At 33.9% G+C, this 24,131-nt stretch overlaps 1 protein-coding gene across 6 annotated transcripts in view; it reads right to left on the bottom strand.

The window, feature by feature from the left end:
- Nucleotides 1-2,620: 2,620 nt before the first annotated feature.
- The window catches only part of LOC118200398 (uncharacterized), a 56,265-nt gene continuing 34,754 nt past the window's right edge, over nucleotides 2,621-24,131 (bottom strand). For 5 of the 6 annotated variants that reach the window (XM_035372366.2, XM_035372368.2, XM_085820860.1 and 2 more), the window contains exons 9-11: nucleotides 23,263-23,402; nucleotides 15,744-15,796; nucleotides 14,997-15,634 (exon numbers count right to left, since the gene is read on the bottom strand). In XM_035372366.2, the coding sequence (XP_035228257.1) occupies nucleotides 15,074-15,634; nucleotides 15,744-15,796; nucleotides 23,263-23,402 (754 nt within the window). In that variant the 3' untranslated portion in view covers nucleotides 14,997-15,073. Of the gene's footprint in view, nucleotides 3,324-14,996; nucleotides 15,635-15,743; nucleotides 15,797-23,262; nucleotides 23,403-24,131 lie in introns of those variants that run through there. The other variant, XM_085820861.1, reaches the window with a different exon arrangement.

A 24,131-nucleotide genomic window follows, 5' to 3' on the forward strand; every position in this document is an offset into this window, starting at 1 on the left:
TTACAAGTTTTAAATAATACTTAAAAAAAAAAAAAAAAAAAAAAAAAAAAAAAACACTTATTTTATTCCCTTTCAGAAATGTTCAGAGAAAGTCAAATACTATTTAATACCTATTTAATTATTAGGAATTAGGAATCCTAATAATTCTCTAATTTAAAATGAACCGAATAGAGCATTAATTATAAATTAACTTACATTTTTCGATTTAAAAGAAGCCAAAAAATCATGTCATATTTAAGAAAGTATTTTAGGAAGAAGCTCTATAAATAGAAAAGAAATAATGCATAATTTTAATATTAATAATACAATAAACTTTGATCTTCATTTTTGTACCTTAACCGAATAAAATCGAATTACCTTAATTTTTTTTCTAATGTAATTAACGAAAACTTGTGAAAATATTTCATTCAAATTAAACCATTCTGAGAAAACTGTCCTGTGAAAAGTATAGCACTTAATTCCGTTCAGAATGAAATGTTGTTTAAAAATATGTTGTTTTCACATACTTAGGACTCTGAAGTGTTGTAGAAAAAGAAATATATACATTTATATGTATATTTGCGACGTAATTACAAAATATTTGCACCCGAACGCGTCAAATCCCATAGAACTCAATGGTAAATGACCCAATGTTTTGGTCACCACGTAGGGATCGCTGGTGCTTCAGAGCAGGGTACGGAGAAACTTGTTTAGGGCGACTCCATCTTACTTCCTACCTCCATGATGAGACTCGCGTCGGCGAGGAGTCGATCAAAGGAATGACCTAGCCCTTCTATTTATCCCTGGTTTGGGTTAGTCTATTTCTTATAAGGTCCATGGATGGCAGTCGGCAGATAACGATCTCGAATTAGATTATTCGATCTTTTACAATTATTTTTAGATATAATTAAATGCTTTTCTTCCTGAATATTTTATCTATAATAATCGCTTTAGAATTTTTGCACCGTTGTTTAAGATGTTTAGGTTAGATAATTTTAGGAAGAAAATGTAAACTAAATAATAAAAATTGAGATGGAAACTTAATTTTTTTAATAACATTTAAAAATTAAAATAGTAAAAATTAATTGCAGTACTGTTATAATATTTGAGGAGGTAAAAAATCTCATTTATTTTTAATGCATTGCATCCTAAAGAGAAAATCACATTGTAATATGTGTACTCATGCAATTGATGAAATTTATACTTACAGACTGTTGACTTTCAGCTGGACCCATAAACTATTACTTTTCAAACTTTAGTTTATGGTACGAAAAGATAAATTATACTAAAATCTTATTATAGAAATATATTTTACTTTCTTATATTTAAGTAAACATAACTTTACTTAATTTAAAGTCAGAAATAGGTTTTGGAAGAATTTCATTTACCTCTGACCTTTCAGTGTTACCAACAGTACTTGCACTCTGGAAATGTACATAGTAAAGTATTTTTTTATTTTTAAAAAGATCTTTCACTGATTGTAAAAGCCCATGTTATTCAGTTACTTGCATATTAAAGAGCTTAAGTTAGCAATGTCGAGAAAAAAAATTCATGCAAACTTGGAAGCTACTGCCTTAACTGTATGCTGCTATACGTTAAATTTAGTAAGATTTAATATTTTGCAGATCAGCTGCAAAATGTACATTTCCAAAATAAAATTTTCTTTTTGAATTATAAATTCAAACATAACAATACACATTCTATTTTATTCCTGTATCCCAATTAAATAAACACATTATGAAAATGTGCATTTAAATATAGTATTTACTATAAAGTAAGTGGATTAATTGCAAATAAACACTAAAAAAAAGTGGTGTTAATTAAAAATATACTTTTTTGTATGAACACCAATCTTTTAAACACTATCATGATGCCCATTTTGAACAAAAAGCTACATGAATAACTTTATGAAATACAATACCCTATATATGGCTCTAATATGGGAAATTTAACTTGAAAATCACTTTTTTTCCCCTGCTCAAGGCAATGTTGATCAAAATTACTTTGATTTTGCCACCAACAATTCTTCTTCATAAAAATCTATTAACCGAATTATATTTCACTGCATGTAGGTTTAACTTCTAAAATGAGCACTACCTCCTTTTTCTTGAGATTATATTACTGGAACAAAATAATGCAATCTTAATTACTGATTTCAACACTCATGTGCATGTCATGGGGGGATCAGTACATCTTATTAACCATAACAAATATTTTATATTGAATGTGTATCCAACGATGACAAACTTCAATTCAGTATTTATCATTGGGATTAAACAAAACAAACCGATATTATAAGCAAAAATTCTCTCTCTTTCTCTTTTTTTTAAAATAATTACTATTTAAAATATTGTAAATTTTCGCATCATATTTTTCAATTACGATAAATTTCCAACCGCATCGTAGATGAGACAGAATTATAGCCAGCCCAGATTATTTTTATTTTAATTGATTTTATAGAAAATAATGATAAAGCACTGAGCTTTATAAAAGTAATCTGATTTTTAAAATAATGTTGTTTAAATGTTTATGTTCAATATTGCATGAATCAAGATTTTCAGCTTTTTTTTTTTAACAAAGTAAATATACCGCACAATCTTTTCTCAATAATTTAATAATAATAGCATTTTTTTTTTTTTTTTTTTTTTTTTTTATCGCAGGCAGTACTTGCTTACGAAACCAAAACACGTACGACTTGGCGAAAAAAAGGTTAACGCCAATTGGCGCAGCTTTCTATTTCAACGGAATACACGGAAAAAGAACATAAAACTCAATTATTTGTAAAAGGTGATTCCAGTAAATAGTGTCACAGTATTTTATACAAAATAAATATGGGCTCAACCGCATTAGAGACTGCACTACCATTGCTAAAAGCATTGCTGACAGCCTAGAGTGACTTCTTTCCTTGGACATCGTGCCGTCAGCAGCCCGCTCCGTACATATATTAATTTACTTAATGTCCTTTTTTTTTTTCTTGTTTTTTTTTTTTTTTTTTTTTTAATTATATTTAATATTATGATTAATACAGAACTCATTTAATGTATTCCACAATTTGTAATGTATTTGATCATCCTTACATCTGTACCTGATTATTATAGCACATCCTTAATATAACTGTATGCCTAACATGTACGATAATAGTGAAAAGTATTCCGCTTAGTCTTGGCAGTCTCCATCATGCACCTTCTTTCCATGTTCTGGTCCTTATTTCAATGTTCCTCGTTTCTTGGCCAATCCCCCGAGGACACAGTACTAAGCTCTTTATTTATATTTATTCATGTATTTATTTTTAATTCCATCGACGGGATCCAACAGGCTGAAAAGCACCTAACCCAGTGGGCCAGCTGTTCCGTCGATGGGAGAAAAAAAGAAAGTATTTAATACATTTTGATACTATTAATTACATGCTCAAAAAGTCAGATACAGCGTCAATTTTCTTATACAATATGGCTGAAACTTTCCAACCAATTCAACAGAGATAGTAAAATGACAAAAATACTGGAAATAAAATAATAAATCATGCAGTTTTAACTTTTCTATGAAAGGTTACAGGTCCTCCTTTTACAAAACTTCAGTGTATGAGTATTACGTGATTGGTGTAAGAGTCTGAGAGATCAGAGCTTTAAGGTGGCAAGTCAAGGTGGCGTACACTAACATAATAAAATTTCAAATGACTTATGAAAATCATCTGACTCCTGACTGAAGAACATAAAACTGCTTATTCGATAGAGAGATTCGATATAATAATATCTAATTCTTGAGAATTCAGGGTAAGAGTATCACGTGACCGGTACTAGCCAATACGGTTGGATCCACAGTGGTAGGCGTGGTGAGTTCAATTATTTACACTTTGTACAAATAACACTAAAAGTCTTTGCCTGTCCACGCACTAAGTCCATATTCTTAGTAGTAAACACAAACACAAATTCACAAACATGAAATAAATCTTGGTTAAATACTTGGATAAATACTAGGATCAAATGCTTGATTAAATACTTCAATAAAATGAGATAAGTTAGATAAAACTATATACATATTTACAGCTACCACTTTTACATTGTGGTGAATTGACCTAGGTCGTTTCACGACGCTTTCCACAGTGGGATCATAGTTCGTAAGTTCTCTCAAAGTACTGACTGGCGAATTCTCCATTTTCTCAAAAAAAGTTGTGAGCATCCAATAGGATCTGCTCCGGTATTGGTTTAATTTTTAAATCTTTATAAATGATCGTATTTTTAACATACCAAGGCGCATTAACCATCGCTCTTAGTATTTTATTTTGCAGGAGGTTAACTTTCCTTCGTTCAGTCTTTAACGCCGTGGCCCAGGCCGGGGCTGCATAAAGCAAAATTGGTCTAATAAGTGCTAAATACAGAGTACGTTTAATTTTTAAGCTAAGTTTAGATTTCCGTCCTGTGAGATTATACAGACATGTAAGCTCTACTTGCTTTGTTAACTTGGTTAATTACATGGTCTTTAAAGCTAAGTCGTTCATCAAGAATCACTCCGAGATATGTAGCGGACGAAGAGACTGGGATGATATCATTTCCAATTTTTATGTCACTATTTGTTCTCTCATTTTCCTCTAACGACGAAAGTGAACAATATTGCATTTTGAGGTATTAATTTTTACCTTCCAGAGCTGACACCAGGCGGCGAACAATGTTCACGTAGAGTTGGAGGTTGTTTAGAGCTAACTGCGGGCTTCTTGATTGTGACAAAACCACTGCGTCCTCTGCATATTTTAGTGTTTTAGACCCCAATGGATTAGGTAAGTCATTTATAAAAATATTAAAAAGCTTCGGTGCGATAACTGAGCCTTGCGGGATCCCACTTTGTATTACTTTCTTTTGTGACAGAGCATCTCCAACCCGAATTTGAAAAGTTCTTCTCTTCAGATAAGAAATCATGAGCTTAACAAAACTGATGGGGAACATGCAGTTATTGATTTCATAGATCAGGCCGTCGTGCCAGACTCTGTCGAACGCTTTCTCCAGGTCTAGGAAACACGCCGCAACTCCTGTCTTGTGGAAAAAGCTCTGGAAATAAATTCTACAACATTAAGTACTTGGTGGGTCGTGCTGTGGTGCTTTCTGAAGCCGAACTGCGCTGGGTCGATCAGATCAAGGCGTTCTAGGTGACTTGTGATTCTTGAGTTAAGAGCTCTTTCGAATACTTTGCCAATCGCCGGTAAAAGGCTGATCAGACGATAACTGGTAGCTTCCGATGGGTTTTTCGCGGTTTTAAGATCGTAATAATTATAGAGTGTTTCCACTGAGAGGGGAAGTAGCAGTTTTTTATGCACGCATTAAAAATGTTAGCAAGTAGTACGAAACATCTGTGGGGAAGGGCTTTCAAGGCTCGATTGTTTATTCCATCAAAACCTCTGGCTTTCCTGATGTTAAATCTTTTCATGATGTACTGAATTTTACCTGGTGAAACAAATTTAATAAAATCTTGGTTATCTCTGCCTTTGATGCTATTAATTTCATTGTTGATTTCCTCTTCGTGTTGTGGGTCGGTCGTAGGGCTTGGCCGAAAAGTCTCCTCCAGCGTATCAGCAAAGACATTCGCAATGTCAGCTTCGGAGTGGTGGGTCAAGCCCATGTGATTTAACGGCGCGATATGATTCGTCTTTTCTTTCCGCATAGCATTAGCAATTTTCCAAACTGTGTTTGTATCTGCGCCTATGTTATCCAATAAATCTTCCCAACTGCTTGATTTAAAATCATTAATATTATTAGAAATTTTTCTCCTTAAATAATTAATTTGCTTTTTTAAGGTAGGGTCTTGAGTGATATTATGCCTTTTCCTTAATCTATTCCTTTCTTTTATAGTATTTAGGATATCATCTGGGAGTTTTATAGTGTAGGAATTCTTACATTCATAAGAAGAACTTTTGATAGCATTTTGAATTTTTTAGGTGAGGGAGTAGATTTCGCTTTCGATTTCACCACAGTCTCTAAGTAGGGGTTGCAGGGCAGGTTGTTCATATGTTCCGTGAAACGATTCCAGTTAACTTTAGTGCGGATTTTTGGCGGAGTAGGGTAGAATCCATAAAAATCAAAGATGACGGAAAAATGATCAGAAGAAAGCTCCTCCAGAACTTCTAAATATGGAGTCTGGGTGATTCCTTTGAACAAAGCAATATCCAGAATGTCTTCATTATTCCTCAAATAATGAGTATACTTATTAGGTACAACAAGCTTAATATTTCTTGCGTTTAAATAATTTAAAAGTAGTCTTCCATTTCTGTTATTTCTTCTGGCTCCCCAGGAACAGTCTTTCGCGTTCAGGTCGCCGGCCAGGATCGTCCAAAAATTCAAAGACGTAAGAATATCTAAGTCTTGCAGATTAATATCTATCGGGGGGTTATAAGCCGCTAAAATTAGAAGATTTTCTTTTGAGGTGCTATTTACAAGTATTGCGGTATATTCTATCCTAGCAGTACTCTGCAAATTTATTGTGTTATGCTTTATATGATTTTTTATGAGAACTGCAGTCTCTTCTCCTCTGCCTCGGAGTCTATCATTTCTAATAATACGATAGCCATGAATTTTAAACTTCTCATTAGGCCGTAGATGCGTTTCACTTAGTAACATGACATCAACATCGTGATTAGTCAGGAACTCAGTTAATTCAAGTTTTTGCCTGAAAACGCCATTAGCGTTAAAAAATGCGATTCTAAGATAAGAATGAATTATATCGATATTATTATTCGCTCTCGTATGGGCATTAAAATTCATATAAATTGGTAAAATATTCAATGGCTTCCATGCCGATTTCAATTTTAGTCATCAATGACCAGGAGGTTTTGAACCTTGTAAAAAGTTCTTTCGCTTTAGATAATTGGGTCTTAATCCAGTCAAAAAAGTTAGCTTCGCTATTAACCCAGCTCGATTTATTGGTATTCTCTGTACTTTTTCCTGTCGGAAGGGCAGGGAAATCTTCCTTATTTAAGCTAAATTTTCCTTTTTGCTCGGCCGCTTTGGGAGGAATTTCAGCTTTCCTAATTGTTGGGTATTTCTCGCAAACCTTATAGGACGATACATGGGAACCATCGCAGAGGACACATCGTGCTGGTAGTTTTTCCTTCGGATCTTTGCAAGTATACGTTTCATGAGGGCCTGCACATTTTAAGCATCTGACAGCGGAGTTACATAGTTCTCTCGTATGTCCGTAACGCTGGCACCTGTGGCATTGCACAGGGCCAGGTTTTTTCTTAGAGGGTCTTACAAGAATATCCAATCCTCTCAATTTTTCTAGCTTCCATACTTTCTTTCCTGCTTCATTTTTCTTAGGTTCAACTAGGAATAAGGGCAATTTAACGACTTGACCTTCTCTGTAACTAGTAATTTGCCTGACTTTGCTAACAAGGATTTAGAGTTCTTTTAATTCTTGTTCGATTTCTTCTGGTTTTGTAATGCGAGGTAATCTTTTAATTACAAATTTTATCGGCTTTTTAGAGTTAACTTGAAAGGTATGAAAGGGCACACCGTCTTTCTGAAACATGTCCGTTATCGCACGGTAATCATCTGAAGCTTTTGCACGAATCGTTAGTGAGTCTCCTGTCATTCCGCCTTTATAATTTTTTAGATTTAGGGTATCCTCAATTCTTGCTTTTAATTTTCCCCAGTCTCCTGCAAATTCACAGAGTACGAAGAGAGGGAATATGTGTGGCAGTCTTTTTGGGGGTTAAGAATTCTCCCTCTTCTGTGCTATCCATTTTATCATCGTCAAGTAATTCCGCAAATTTATTTTTCTGCGGGTGCTCGGCTATTTCACTTTCCGAACGCATTCTTTTTAGCGTGTTTCTTGGGGAAATAAAACCTTCATCATTAATTACTTTTTTCTTTTCAGTCTAGCACATAAAAGGTTGCTCACCGGTCTTAAGTGACCAAAGAGTAGTAAAAAGGCCTTAGTGCGATTTTACTGATTCTTTGCATCCATTTTTCCCTGATGACTGAACTGGTTTAAGGACTTGATCAACATGTCACTGGTCAAACTAATCTTCGCTCGATATGCGGAATTAACCTTCAAAGAGAAGGATTTACCTTTGACTGAGGATGAAAGAATTGATCTGGATTTTCTAACCTATCCTATCGGATCCTAACTTCTCCCTAACCTATCGGATAAAGTACGAGCAAGTCTGAACTCTGCACGTGGCTCTGAACTAGGCTTAGCGCGAGTCGGTTCTAACTGGTTAGCGTCTAATGAAATTGATTCCCATCATGCTGATGTCTTCCAACACGATATGCATTGGACTGCTGTTATAAAAAGTACGAAACGTACTCTGAGCGATACTGAATCGGACCCTCCTGAGGTGCAAAACAAATTTGATGTTCTTGCGAACATAGCTGATGATGACTCCGCATTCACTGCTGAACAGTACACGCACAATACCAGACATGAAGGTGATGTTAGATTGAAACGAAATCCCAAACCGAAGACTCCCAAAAGTTTAAAAATCTCGCGTAGTCAGGGCATAGGTAGTAAAATTAGACATACATTGAGTTCTGAGTTTGCGGTCAGCAGCCACGATAATGAGGCGCCATCTTGTGAAGGAACTGAGAAACAGGTTGCAGCGAGTAGGTCTCAAACCGAAAACGCAGCGCGACCAGCCAGTTATCCAGATGAGGTCACGTGCCCGACTGGGCGAACTGACGCTCATATTCCCCACGCTGGCGCAACTCAAATGAACACCCTGGAGGAGAGACTTAGTGAAAATGCCACTAATGGTGAGGATAACAATATTATGGACACGGACGCTAGTACGTCTAACAAAATACAAGCTCAGATGAAAATATAGAAGCGAAATTTGTGAAAAAGTCACGGATACCACCCATAACTGTTAAAGTAGATTACCCTACTTGGAAAAACATAGTTAGGGCACTTAAACAGAGAAACATTGAGTTTAATAAGAATAATAAAGAAATTAAAATTTTCATCAGAAACCCTGAACATTACAGGCAGACTGTTACTTATTTAAAAGACACGAAAATGGAACATCACTCTTTCACGCTTCCTGAGGATAAAGACATAAAAGTAGTGATAAGAGGTCTCTTAAAAGAGATACAAATACGGTAGAAATACAAGAGGAGTTAGAGGATTTAGGATACAAAGTTGAATCAGTTAAGCAACTTACGCGCAGAAGAAAAGGAGAGGTTATTAAACTCCCGCTATTTTTAGTTACTCTGCCTAAGAAACCCAAATCCAAAGATATACACAACGAAACTCACTTATGTGACCTAGGAATTAAAGTCGAAAATTATAAAGGTAGATCGGGCACGCTACAATGCTATAGGTGCCAAGGATTTCATCATACGCAAACTGGCTGTAACTATGCACCCAAGTGCGTGAGATGCGGAGAGGGACATTTGTCCTTTGAATGCCCTAATAAAAACTCTGACTTGCCACCACGTTGTGCGAACTGTAAACAATCTCACATCTCGAACTTTAGGGGGTGTGAGATGTTCCCTAAAAAGAAACAGGATAAGCCAAAAGTCTATCCTAGTAGGGTTATAGAAAATAAATCATTTGCACAAGCCCTGTCTACTGGTTTGAATGCAGACACGATCAAGGAAGCAAAAACTGTTTTTGCACACCTGGCCGAGCTTGTATCGGTCATAAAGAGCTCCGGCTTTCTTTTAACACAGCAAATAGGACAAAATGTACCTACTCATAAGGACAAAACTACCATAAATCAAGATCTTAATGGACAGGTACACCACACAAGGAGATCCTATAAAATTAGCATTCTGAAATGCTCATGCCATTCAGAACAAGTTGACGGATTTTTTAAACTTCCTTAACAATCACAATATTGATATTGCCCTTGTTACAGAGACTTTTGCCACGCCATGCGTGCGTATAAATTTGCCTAATTATCGCACATATAGGTGCGATCGTTTGAGTCACCGGGGTGGGGGGCGCCGCAATTTCTGTGCGCAACTCTCTCCAGTCCTGTTTGATTAGCCAAGATAGAAACGACGGACATGAGATGGTCACAGTCTCAGTGTACTTACCGCAATATGGTAATTTGAATTTCATTTCACTTTATAATCCGCCCAGGAAACTACTGACGGAAAATGTTCTTTCCAAACTTTTCTCTGACACTAATAAGTATATCCTAATGGGTGATCTCAACGCAAAGCACTCCGAGTGGGGGGGGGGTGCCGTAAAACTAACCAAAATGGTAAGGTCCTCTATGAATTTATAAATAATCACCCAGTTGCCCTGCATGTTACTGAGGAGTATACGTACAGACCACAGAACCCAAGAAATGCAGACCTTCTTGATATTCTTCTGACAAATACTTCAATCCCTATTTATACTGAAGTAAAGCTCGAATTGAACTATGACCATATACCGGTCACTGCTTACCTAGGCACTACTAAAGAAGCAGAAAATGAAATGATCCGCACGACTGACTGGAATAAGTTCCAGAAGTTTCTCAGTCAGAATCCGCCTATCTTTGATACTCTGAACTCGCGGAAAGATATAGATGATGCAGTTGATACCCTCTTTGATTCAATCAATTCATTCAATTATTATAATAATGCTACTGAAAATGCATCTAGACACGTGAGAAGAAATAATAACGCTGGCATTCTGGCACAGGAAATAGAGAGATGATTAAGGACCGGAATAGGATGAGGAAAGCGTGGCACCTTACATGGAGCCCTCACGTTAAAAGAGATATGAACAAATTAAATAAATTAATTAAAAAGAAAATAGATGAGCATAAGAGAGATGTATGGGAGGAAAAAATTCAGAATCTTAGTCCGAATGATGGCACTCTCTGGACGTTCATGCGTAACTTGAAAAGGCAGCGTACATGCAAAAAGCCGATTTATACTGAAACTCTGTTGCTCTCAATAATAAAGACAAATCGACGGTCCTTGCGGACCATTTAGAAGAGCAGTTCAGACCTAACATGACGCCCATGGACATTAATTTTGTCAATGAGGCATGCTACATTGTTAGGGGATGGCTTAATGCTAAGAGATACATGGCCACTGCTACCCCCAGTGAAATCAAAGAAATCACAAAGAAGCTTAAAGTTAAAAAGGCCCCTGGCATAGACGGACGATACGGCATTAGCCGTAAAGTCCGTAAACGCACACCATGCAATCAAGAAGTTACAGGAACTTCTACCAGTAGTAGAAAAGTGGTGTACGACTTGGAGGATTGCTATTAATGCCAGCAAGTCGCAATTATTAATGATAAGGAGGAAAAATACACAGTTGACTATTAATAGCAAGCTCTTCTTATTCTCTGAAGAGATTTCTAGGGTTAGTTAGGCGAAATATTTAGGAGTAATGCTAAATGAAATATTAAAATGGGAAGATCATATAACAGAGGTCAGAAGAAAAATTTTCACTGTTGTAAATAGTCTCATCCCTATATTGGGTAATTATTCTAGCTTAGACCTCAGGAAAAAGAGGCTAGTTTATATCACGGCAATTAGGCCATTGATGACTTATGCGTCGCCGGCCTGGTGCACGGCTACCAAGGAGGATATAAAAAGACTTCAAATCATGCAAAACAAAGTCTTAAGGCTTATCACCCATGCTCACTTTTTGGGAGCAATGCTACACTGCACTGTGACTTAAAACTGGACACTCTAGAAGAGCACATGAATAAGATCAATAGGAAATTCTTCACGAAAGCTCTGAACTGTGACCATATGAGAAATTTTGATATCAAAGAACATATAAATAATGTAATAAATTGTGCAAATTCCATGTTTATGGCTATAGCCAGTCGTAAATCTAAATTAAATATCTGGACTTTACCTTAATTTAATAAGGCCAATTATTCTGTATGCGGTACCTGCTTGGGCTACAGCAAATAAGACTGAATGCCAAAAAATTGATATTTAAGAGAATAAAATTCTCAAGGCAATTGTAAATGGACCTTGGTTTGTGCGAAATTCGATTATTTGTAAAGCACTAAAACTCAAGCCAATTCACCAACAAATTTTAATTATGGCACATGACGTTTTCCAAAGTTCAAAAAATTCACCTTATATGTCAATCAAAGAATTAACTAGTTATGATCCAACAATTGAAAACACTGTAAACAGGCTCAGAACAATTCACCATAACTCCGTTGTGGCAACTGTAATGAAACAACGGACAATATTCTAAATGTGTTTACTTGGCAAAAGCAGGTTATTCGACTTTTGTGTCTAATAAAGCTACAAGGACTTTATATTTTATCCTGTGTTTATTTTAAGCTACTGTATAATTATTACCGCCAACATGATTTGCCACAGTAAATCAAATTCGACAATCATGTAACATGATTACCTAGATCCAATTGGATAGAACGCAAACTTCAGATTTTTAATTTTAATTATTGCGCTTAAATTACTGAACTTAAAGAGAATTCATGGACTCTGTTCTCAAAACTGACAAAGGGCCTAAGGGACTTTGTTCAATTATTACCATAAATAATTATTTGCTTTTTATCATCATCTTCATACAAGTGCACCATCACGTGCAGTTTGTGTACGAAAATGGAACGTTTGAAAACCGAATACATAGGAGCATTCTAGTACTATTTAAATTGTTCATTTAGTTTAATATTCAATTCGTATCGACTTAAGACGGTACTAAACTTGCTCATAAAATTTTCTTTGAGCTTTCTCTAGTCATTCTTGCTTCTGAGAGACAGTGGAAATGCACTTAATATTTTACAACAGTGAATGGCCTTAGGGCAAATGTTAAATTACTGGTTAAAACTCTTATGCAGTTGTATAGCAGCGGTAATAAAATGATCTGCGAGGCAAGGACACAATCGAATGCGAATATCAGTGCTATTCTTGTTAGTATAATTGCACTGAAATGAGGACAATGACCCATTTATCAACATATCAGTAAAACTCTTAATAGAATCAGTGCAATGGCAAATTTTGTGTCAAAATATTTCGGTTTTTAGCTATTTTCGGTTTGAAGTGTTTTCATATTATATGCAACACAAACACTTTCTATGCATTTTATGTTGCCTAAATTCAGCTGCTACGAAATTTTTTTTTTTCGGACTTTTGGAAAAATCTTCAAGTTTGAAAGTTTTAGAGCTAAAATTCCTGATATTTTGAAACTAAATTTCATTGTTATTTGGTTTTGAGTTAAAATTGCCATTGAATGGCATAGTAATTCAATGCATTTCATTAATTAAAATTTGGCATATGAAAATTACTACGACAGCACAACATGATATATATCATGTACAATCAAAATGCTGAAATCGGTACAAAAAAATTTCTTAAGAATAATAATAATGGTGGATATGTTTTTCATGCATGCATAAAATTTGACGGCCTTTGTATTATGTTTTCAAGACTTTCTTGCTTTTATGTGCGAGAGCCTGCATGTGCTATTTTATGGAAGAGCCACGGTTTGCCGACCACTGATCCAGAAGAATTGTATTTCCTTTTACAGTTTTAATAATTAGCTCTGTTATATTACAGCTTGTCAAATCTCTTCCTAAAATGGGGACAGAAAGTAACCTACACTCAATTTCTGAAGACTGGATTGAAAAAAGAAACAACAATTGGATACAGTTTTGCATTGGTAGAGAGGCAGAATGGAGCTGTTTTAATGCAATCAATAACTGAAGATTCCTTTTTCACACCCATTTCTTTAACAATTGCAGTCATTTTTCTCCCTGCTTTTCAATGCAACTGTACAAAAAATTTTTCATATTAGCACGCTTTTTTCCCCGTCCTGCTGCTGGAAGATTTTGATTTATTTCATCGCAAAGGTTTTTCAAATCTATGATTGCGTACACAGGCTTTAACTTATTCACAGAGGATCCTACATTTTTGGTCTGTTTTTTAGAATTAGAAGCTCCTTCTGTGTTTTTGATTAAACCTAAATATTTTGCAAACTGAAGCCCTGCTTTCTACACAACAGCTATAGTGCTTTTATCTTTTCTAGATGAATGACACTTGAGTTTTTGTTTCTCAAGGAGTAGTTGCTCTAGCCAAACAAACAGTTTCTCTAGCTTAGCAATTTTCTTTTGTGTCAGTGCTTCTGGCAATAACATCATTATGTTATTGCCAGAAGTCCTTATTAATACTTTTCCAAACTCTTTTTAAACCTTTTAATGTCTTTACCTGCTTTATTCTGTTAAGTAACACTTTTTGCTGAAGAAGAAAAAATATTAAAATCAAGAAAGATTTATTAATATTACTTCTTAACAATTTCGCTATCAGAAAGAATAGGCATTCTGCCTTAATAACTTTTTACCTTTTTCATAGACATAACTATGACAAAAGATTGCAATTTCTTAAACTATTTCTTGAAAGCATGTGAAACTCAGAGGTGAGTCTGTGGTAAGATGAATGAAATAACAACTTCAATCTTGCTTTGTGCTCGATCTGGAAGATGATGTTTTTGGACATGTGCTCTCACACGCAAAGTAGAAGTGCGACATAATATCTCACTAATGAAACAACTATAGTTTTCTTTTATATGTAATCTAGAGAAAAATCAAATACTTTCCAATGACAATAATCACTTTTTCGGGTGCAAATAACGAAGTATTAAGCCAAGCATATAAAAGAATTATGAGAAATCTTAAGAATAAGAGAAAGTTAGGAAAAATATCTTGCAAATTGGGTTGGTGGGAGTATAGTTGAAAATCGGGAGAGTTGAGAACACTGAGATTGCTATGCTGATATTGATGATTATAACACAGAAAGATGGATAATGTAACTTTTTAATCACTAAAAGGTCAAGTGATTGATTTGTTTTGCATTAAATATCCTGTTTATTATGCCATTAGCTGCTTTCTTGCTCTTCTGTCAAGAAACATAACTTGAATCTCATTGAGTATCAACTATGCAATAAATTTAAACCCCGACAAAAGCTAAATTTAGAATATTTGATTGAAATTACAGATTCATTTATTATTTTATACATGATTTAAGCAACTTCATTAAATTTTAAGGTGTTATTTGTTACTACGAATATATCAGTACAAAGTTCACTAAAAACCAAATCAAAAATTTTTTCACTTTTTATTAAGATATTTTAAAATAATTATAATTAATTAAAAATAATTTCAATACAGTAATTAATTATCATAATTTATGCAATAATGTCAATACAATTTTAGATGTACAAAATATTAAGTCTCTAGCAGTTTCTTTATCACCAGACCGCTTTAAAAGTGTATTGTTTTCAATGCAACTTTTCAACAAATTTTCCATTTTAACACGCTTTTTTTGCCGTCCTGCTGCTGGAAGATTCTGATTTACTTGCTCGCAAAGTTTTTTCAAACCTGTGATTGTGTACACAGGTTTTAACTTATTCACGGAGGATCCTACATTTTCGGTCTGTTTTTCAGAACTAGAAGCTCCTTCTGTGTTTTTGATTAAACCCAAATATATTGCAAACTGAAGCCCTGCTTTCTGCACAACAGCTATAGTGCATTTATTTTTTCTAGATGAATAACACTTGAGTTTTTGTTTCTCAAGGAGTAGCTGCTTTAGCTGAACAAACAGTTTCTCTATCTTGTCAATTTTCTTTTGTGTCAGTGCTTCTGGCAATAACATCTGAAAGTCCTTATCAATACTTCTCCAAACTCTTTTTAAACCTTTTAGTGTCTTTACCTGCTTTATTCTGTGAAGTAACACCTTTTGCTGAAGAAGAAAATTTATAAAAAAATCGTGGAAGATTTATTAATAACAAGACAGTGAAATGAATGCAAAGGAAACAAATTTGAAAACATCAAACAAAACAGATACATACTTGTTTAGTTAATCTTTTGACTTTGTCATCTGCATCATCTGACAGCACAATCTCTTAAAAAAGATTCAGAAAAGTAATTTGAAAGCAGTATGAAGGAATTTTTAAGAAATGCATTTTTAGATGAATTATATCATGAAAAATCATTCATATGTCAAAAAAATATATATATAGGGAGAGAAATAAAAATTACAATTACCCTGGGATACTGACCTTTTGCATACAGCCAAGTATGAGGAATAAGCTTATTTTAAATTAAATATTTCTGTAATTTGGCTTTTCTAACATATGCAGGCAGTATTAAACATTTTATAAAACTTTACATTTCATATTTATCATAGATCTGGAAATTTTAAGCTATAACTTAATACTTCATCTTGGTACGGTCTATTTTAAAATAAGGAACACAACAGGAAGGACAGTTCTTGGCATATTTTAAAACAAGAATGAACAAAAATTAAAACATGCAGTTTATTATTTTGCAATTAAATTATTAAAGGTTTATTATTTTATAATAAAACTTTACTACGTGAAGCATTTATCAAGTACAAAATAAAGCAGATATTTTAATATTTCACTACAAATTCAATAGCACAAATGTGGGAACCCACACTTTTCTTCTCACAGTTAGTTAACTATATCTATAAACAGAAAAAGTACTAAAAAGTAAACAATACAGTACAGTCAAAAATGATAAAACTTATTTATCATTTTTGACTAAAGATGATTAGATGCCTGCACCACATACAGAAAAAACTGTTAAGCAGTTAAACTGTAGCTAATTATTTACTCTTATATAGACTTGTTTTCAAGAAAATGCATCTGTTGTAAAAGACTGGCTTATCTATTTATCATGCTTGAGGAGAAAAAATACACCCAAATTTAATGTTTAATTGATTAATTTGATTTAAATTGTATTACTAAGATCCCTTCTGGGGGCTGATGATCATCAACTAAAATCATCAACCCTAATTTTGACAGAATAACAGCTTTTACTGTTAGCTGTATTACTTATGGATTACTGAAAATGCAACAATTCATTGAACCAGTCTATTTCAGCATTTTTCAGTCAATGAATTACAACAAAGCTTTCCGAAAAAGACAAAATACAATTCATATTCACTGAGTAAACCCCATTATAGTTGAAAACTTCAGTTTGGGAATCTTACATGGTAATTAACTATCATTTACTTGTTTTCTCCTAAGAATGAATGAAATTTATTACCAGTTACTCTACCTATAGATATCCCATTCCAGTCTTAGCAATAAAAGAGGGATTTAAAGCACAATGATTGCGGAGCTTCTCAACATTTTTTCGTGGCACATCTCACACTGCACTTGTAATCCAGCTGGAGACCATTCCAGTTCATCACAATGCAGCAAAGTAATGAACCTCCTTTTCATGTATTTGTGAGTTTCTCAATAGTTCTGAAGCTGCACTGAAATGTCACATACACATATAAACTACACCTTTAATTGCTGAAAATCGGACACGTTTTTACATTAATTAAAAATGTGTCAGAACCTCAAAGTGACAGAAAAAATCCTTACTTATTAAATTAAGTATTTAGATAATAATGACAGCTTTCCCCCCTTCTCTTTCAAATTTTCTTACATTAACATTATCCATATTTGTCTATGACTTTTAATACTCACTTAATAATCCCTGCATTGATTCATATAGGATAGCTTTTTTGCCTAATTTTAAACCTCCTCCAGACCATGAATGATACCCTGGATCCCAACAGATGTCAAGATCATAATTACATGAGTATATCTGATAAAGGTGATGTTAAAAAATACTGAAGCACACAGATACAATTCAAATTAAAGAAAAGCATTTATATTTATTCTTACAGCATACTTTTTAAATTTCAGATGACAACTCTTAGTAGCATTATAAACTTCTCTTTCACTCAATTGTCCGTGAGGGTAAGTATTTTGCATAAAATATTTGTTCTTCAAAAAATTAAATAAATAGATAAAAATCTGAAAGTTTTCAGATTTTATATTATGCCCTCATTGCTTCTTTAAATATAATACAGGGCTTTAATATTTGGTGGCAACAATTTGAAAAGTGAAATGTGGTTTATAGTGAACCAACGCAAAATGCCAAAACCAAATTAATAGTCCTTCTCGGCAAATTGGCCCTTTGGGCTTAAAAAAAAAATTACTGAAACGTTCAGAACTTTCAAAAGATATTAGCAATGATAAATATATGAAAATTATTAACCCACGGGAAAGCACATGGGGTGTATCATACTTCACCCCTACAAAAAAGTGGAATATTCCTAACTTGTGAAACTGAAATTCTATGCTGCATTCAATAGTGGAGTTTCTGGTAGTTGTTGACTTTCAGAACCTCTTTTCCATTGCCTACGAGTTTCAGAAAATGATTTATCGGTATTTTGTTGCAACTGGGGTATGACACACCCCACGCACCTGTTCATGTAAGTGTTTTTCTGATTGAATATTTATTTGAGAAATTTATTTCTAGAGTGCAACAATAAATATTTCTACTCACAAGTGATTGCAAAGTATTCAAAATTAAATTTTCAAAAATTTCTAAGCACAATATGGCAAAAAGAATGACTCCTTATGAATTGGAGATGCAATGGCTGTGAGATTTATTAGAAATATTGGAAAGTGATGAAGACTGCATTTCAGAAACTGAAGATGAAAACAGGAATATTTTCTACACTGGTTTCGAAAAAGATAAAACATTTATTTCTTACATTCTTAAAAAGGAAAAACTGTTTTTATTCTTTCAATATTACATAATGACGATGCTATAGATCATACTATTGGAGAAAAGAAAACACCAGAAATTATATGTTTTTATAATATGACTAAGGGAGCAGTGGATACTGTGGATGAAACGACAGCAAGTTATTCAATTGCCCAGAATAACAAGGAGGTGGCCGATGGTAATTTTCTTTTTTTGCACTGAATGTTGCTGCAATAAATGCTTGAATTACAATACTTTCAAACCCTTAATCCACTAACCAGATACAGAAGCAAATGTCTGTTTTTGAGGGATTTAGCAGTACAATTAAGAATAATGATTAAAAAAAAGAACAATCAGAGATTAATACTTTACCGAGAAATCTACTTACTGCAAGCAAAAGAAGAACAGAAGTTTCGATGAAAATTTCAAATGAACATATGAAATTTGAAATAACTAAGTATAAAAGATGTGATGAATGCTCTTGAGCCAAAAGAACACAAATGCGACGTTAAGAGTGTGAAAACTTTCTCTGCCAAGAAAACTTGAATGTATTCTGTTCAAAGTGTAAACAAATAAAATAAGCATTGTATATTAGAGATGCAATAAAACTTAGAGGTACGATTTTTATTTTGTTATTATTTTCATTTATCTTAATTTTAACTCTCTATAAGCTTATTTTGGAAATTAATTTTTTGTAACTCAAGTATTATTTATGTATTATAAAAGAAAAACAGCTTGAAAGCTTAATAAAACTATTTTTACTGTATTTTAAATATTGGGGTATGTAATACCCCATGCCCCCACTCCAGTAACTTTTCTTGATGCGCCTTCCGCTGGGTTAATCCTCCTCCCCCCTCAGAAAAAAGAAAACGAAAAAAGAAAATTTGAAAGGCTTCAGATTTTAACATTGCACCAGAGGGTTTGTTAAGCTTCTTTATACTCTCACTGAACTTACAGTTTATATATCTGCTTTTGGACTGTCTTTTTAACTTTATTATTACACATAACTTTCTTCACACTTACCACATAAAATCAACAGAAAATAACAAAATTTTCAAAAACAGTGTATGTTCAGAATTCCTGATGCAGTGTTAAGTGTAGAAATGCATTTTTAAGCTCAGAAGGGTAATTAGTATTGTTAAATCACTTTTGCTGCCCATTTCATTTTTCAAATACTTAGTCGTTGGCTTCATCAGCCACCTAAAATAGTTTCAATAAAAACGAAGAAAATATACATTTTTTTAAAAATAAATCCAGCTATTGTAATTTAACAGAACCTGCTAGTAATTAATAAAAGAGCCAACAAACTGCATTTATAGCTTTCAAGTAACTTAGTTTGTTATTCAATGACAAGAAAATTACCAGTGGGAGTTAAAAAAGTACTGGTACTTTGGTACACATCTGCTGTGAATTCATTACATGAAACTTAGTATACGTCCTGCTTGGATGTGAAAATTACAATAACTCTGAATTTCCAAGAGATTTTGTGTTTTCATATGGACAATTTTTTTTAAAATTCATTAACAATGAGTTTTAGAAAAGACTCAATGCATGAAATCGATTACAAAAGATCAGAGATGTTAGAGTACACTGAAAAATTGCTTTTTATCTGATATCAGGGGAAAAAAAATTATTTTACCCACTGTATTTGTATTAGTATTAAACAGTGTTATAATAATAACAATGGGATTTTTTATAAAACTGGATTAATTACTTCCTTTTTATTTCTTACTGGAAAAGTTCGTTTGGTATACATCAAGGAATCTGGAACAGATTAATGATATATACCGAGGTACCACTGTAATATTTTATACTGGATACCTTTAGAAGTCCAGATAAAGAGTTAAATATTGCCATACATTTTTAAATATTTGCTATATGATTTCATTAAAAATAGTACACAGGAATAACATTTGGTAGCAACATCCTTTTATTTGTGTTGCCATAATCGTTTTCTGTATTTACTATATTATTTCTTTAAAAATAATACATGGCGATAACATTTGGTGGCAGCATAGTTTTATTTGTGTTGCCATATACTATTCTTATATTTGCTTTATTAGTTCAATAAAAATAATGAATGGTAATAACATTTAATTGAAAAGTGACAAAATAAAAAATGCGAAATTTGAGACTAACAGCACCTCTGATGCTAAAAAAAAAAGTGACAGCTAGAAATTACTGACAATATATTTTTATTAAAGTATGCTGAAAATACTTCCATTTAAACCTAATACAGTCAAAAGTCTTTAATCCGGACTCGTCGGGACTTCGGCGATTCCGGATTATTGATTTTTCGGATTATAGATCATCAGTTTAAATCTGGTAAGATGGCATGCAGAAATTATAAAATTAAAAATATGAAACTGTAATTTATAAAATAATGAGCAATTATGATCTAAAGGGTATCAAAATTTACAAAAAAAAAAAAAAAAAAAAAGAAGCTTAATATCTATTTGTTTACTTTATTAAACATGTCTTTCAACGCGCGCATTCGTAAAGCATACCTTACGCATAGCCGAAATTAGAAAATTGCAACCAGAAAAAAATTTGATTTGTATTCGTGATATTTATAATGACGAGGAATTTGATTTAAATCATACCAAAGACGGAGTACATCCAGATGAAATACTACATTTAGTAAGCAATTATAAGCCAAATAAAATAAAAACATCTGCCCTGAATATAACGATAGTTCTGACAGATCAACTTCCAGTTCATTGCGCACCGCGACATTCCCCCCCTCACGCAGAGCAGCGTGAAATTGATAAACAGATTTCGGAACGGTTAGATAAACAAAGGATATGCCTTTATCCATTTTTTGTAGCAATTCGTTTTTTGTTTGATGGACATCAAAACATACTTTCGTTTTCTAGATCCTTTGGGAGCTCCAGCATCAGAAATTCTATTTGACATAATCAAAAGTTCAAGCTTACTTTTATAAAATTGCTCTTACAGTCTGCAAAAAATAATACGCCGGATCCAATTCGGAGATTAAGGAACAATGCAATAATCAACATTAACTGAAATAGATAATTACATAATTTTAGCTTATATCGTCCGCTATACATAAAACACGCACGCGAAAATGTATTCTGTGCTTGCGCACACACGCAGTCGTAAAGGTCTTACGCGCATGCGTAAACGCCTATGCGCATGCGTCAATGCGGCACATGCGCAGAAAGATTTTAGCTTTGAGGTCCGGATTATGGGTGTCTGAATTAACGACTTTTGACTGTATAATCATACTTGTTATATACAAGCTCCAGCTATTAATTTCCAGGACTGATGTAACTGTAGGAGAACGAAAAGTCAGATGATGGCGCTAATGATTGCATATTGAAGAGCATTTTCTTATGCATGTGCAATGCAATTGATGCCATTCTAAAGTAAGTGATTCTCGTGGAAAGGCACATTAAGACATAGCTAATTATAAATAATAAAATGGAGCAAAAAATTAACATTTAATTTTGCTTTAAATTGGGCATGACAGCTGCGGAAACCTACAAAATGTTAAAAAAAGTTTACGGCGAGGAAGCATTAACCTGCTCAAGAACTTTTGAATGGTTTAAATGCTTTCAGGATGGGCACGAAAGCATCGAAGATGATCCACACACAGGTCGGATGCAGTCCGTACGCATGGCGGAAGCAATTAAGAAAGTTCGCGATATAGTGAAATATGATCAGCGATTGACTATTCGAGTACTCGCCAATGAACTGAACATGGACAAAGAGTTTGGTTTGGTTTATTTAATTATGGCAAAGCACGCTAGGGATATCTGCCTAAGGGGAGGGATGCCTTCATGGAGGACTTTCTAAGGGAAACTGGCTCATATACACGTACATGGGGAAAACCACAAAAACGCCCATGCAGCCAGCTCTTTCGCGGGATTCGAACCTCGGACCGAACTACCAGTGTTCAGCGACTTTACCGCTTGGCCGCTAGTGGGCTCCATAGACAAACAGATGGTTCGGCGAATTTTGATGCAAGACTTGGGCAAATGCAAGATTTGCTCCAGATTCGTTCCTCACCATTTAAGGGTCGAACAAAAGCAATTGAGACTGGACGCATGTCGCGAACTTATCGACAACGGTGATGCTGACCCTGCATTCCTGGATAGGATAGTCACGGAAGACGAGTCTTGGTGTTATAAATATGACTCTGAAACCAAGCATCAAAGCTCTGAATGGTGGTTTCCAAGTTCACCAAGGCAGAAAAAATTTCGGTTTGAAAAGTCCAAAATCAAGGTCATGTTAATCGCTTTCTTCGATTGCAATGGAATCATTCATCATAAATTTCTTCCTCCTAACATGACTATCAATGGACAGTTCTACACAGAAGTTTTTGACCGACTTCGAAAACGAATTTGTAGAGTTCAACAAAATGGGTGTTGGTTGCTGCTACATGACAATGCCCGCCCACATACTGCATTGCCTGTGAGGCAATTCTTAGCCCAGCATGGTGTCGTTGAAATGCAGCATCCACCATACTCTCCAGACCTAGCACCCGAAGACATTTTCCTGTTTCCTAAGCTGAAAAATTTGCTGAAGGGAACAAGATTTCAGGATGTCGAAGCCATCAAGAAAACTGTAACGTCACTATTAAAGAGCATTCCAAAAGAGGACTTTAAAACTTTTTCCGTACGGCTGATGGGGATTACTTTGAATCATATTAAATGGCTATGTGTTTAACCTTTTTTTCTTCTGATTTATTCCACGAGCTCTGGAAATTAATAGCTGGACCTTGTATATATATTAGCATTAATAAAATATACAAAAGTGTACTAGTATTACCTTCAATAACTGGGTCAGTGGATTTCTCATCATGATTTTCAATAATAACACAGTCATCATCTTCTTCTACATTTTGTTCAGCAACATTTTGAAGATAGGGTGTTAAAAAAGCAAGGTTCTCTTTAAAAACAGAGAGCGGTCTAAAAAAAATATATATATAATTGATAACAGTAGTAAAGTTTTTTTTTTTTTTTTTTTAATGACTGGTGGCCACTTGCCTATAACGGCATTGACCACTATTACGGCCAAAAGAGGTAGCCATTTTATTATGGAGGCACCTAATAGACGGCCAACATTACCTCCAACGAAGGGACAGACAATTTTACATACATTTCTTCTCTGGGATTTGAACACGGGCCCAGGCAGGCTCCCCTAACCACTATACCGTCTGGGCGGTTAAAGTAAAGTTTGATGAAAGATATTTCAACTTCAGAACTCATTTTTAATTGTTTTCTTTTCTTAAGCAAAATGCTTAAAATAAAATTTTTGAATTAACAAATCAAGAATATATTTTTGAAATGTTACAACACAAAATTATCACACACACCTACTTCATAAAGCTTGGATAAGAAAATCTACTTATTTCCAAAACAAACCCTACTTAATTACTTTTATTTTAAACTCAAATTCAATAAAACATTAATTAACTGCATCTCTGTCATCAATTAAAAATTCACAATTTTTTTTTTTTTTTAGAAATGAATTATGTTAGAATTGCATTCTGTTATTAAAGACTTTGTCTTATTACTTACTTGAATATATGCTGAAAATGCTACAGAAATAATTTTTATTTGAAATTAAAACCAGTTTTATTTACTATTATCATTTGATGACAAAAGCATAACATACATCATTCAGAGAAGGGATTT

The sequence above is a fragment of the Stegodyphus dumicola genome, chromosome 7 (genome assembly GCF_044657685.1).
Source record: "Stegodyphus dumicola isolate Sdum_Otavi_A_Nest chromosome 7, ASM4465768v1".
NCBI lineage: Eukaryota > Metazoa > Arthropoda > Arachnida > Araneae > Eresidae > Stegodyphus > Stegodyphus dumicola.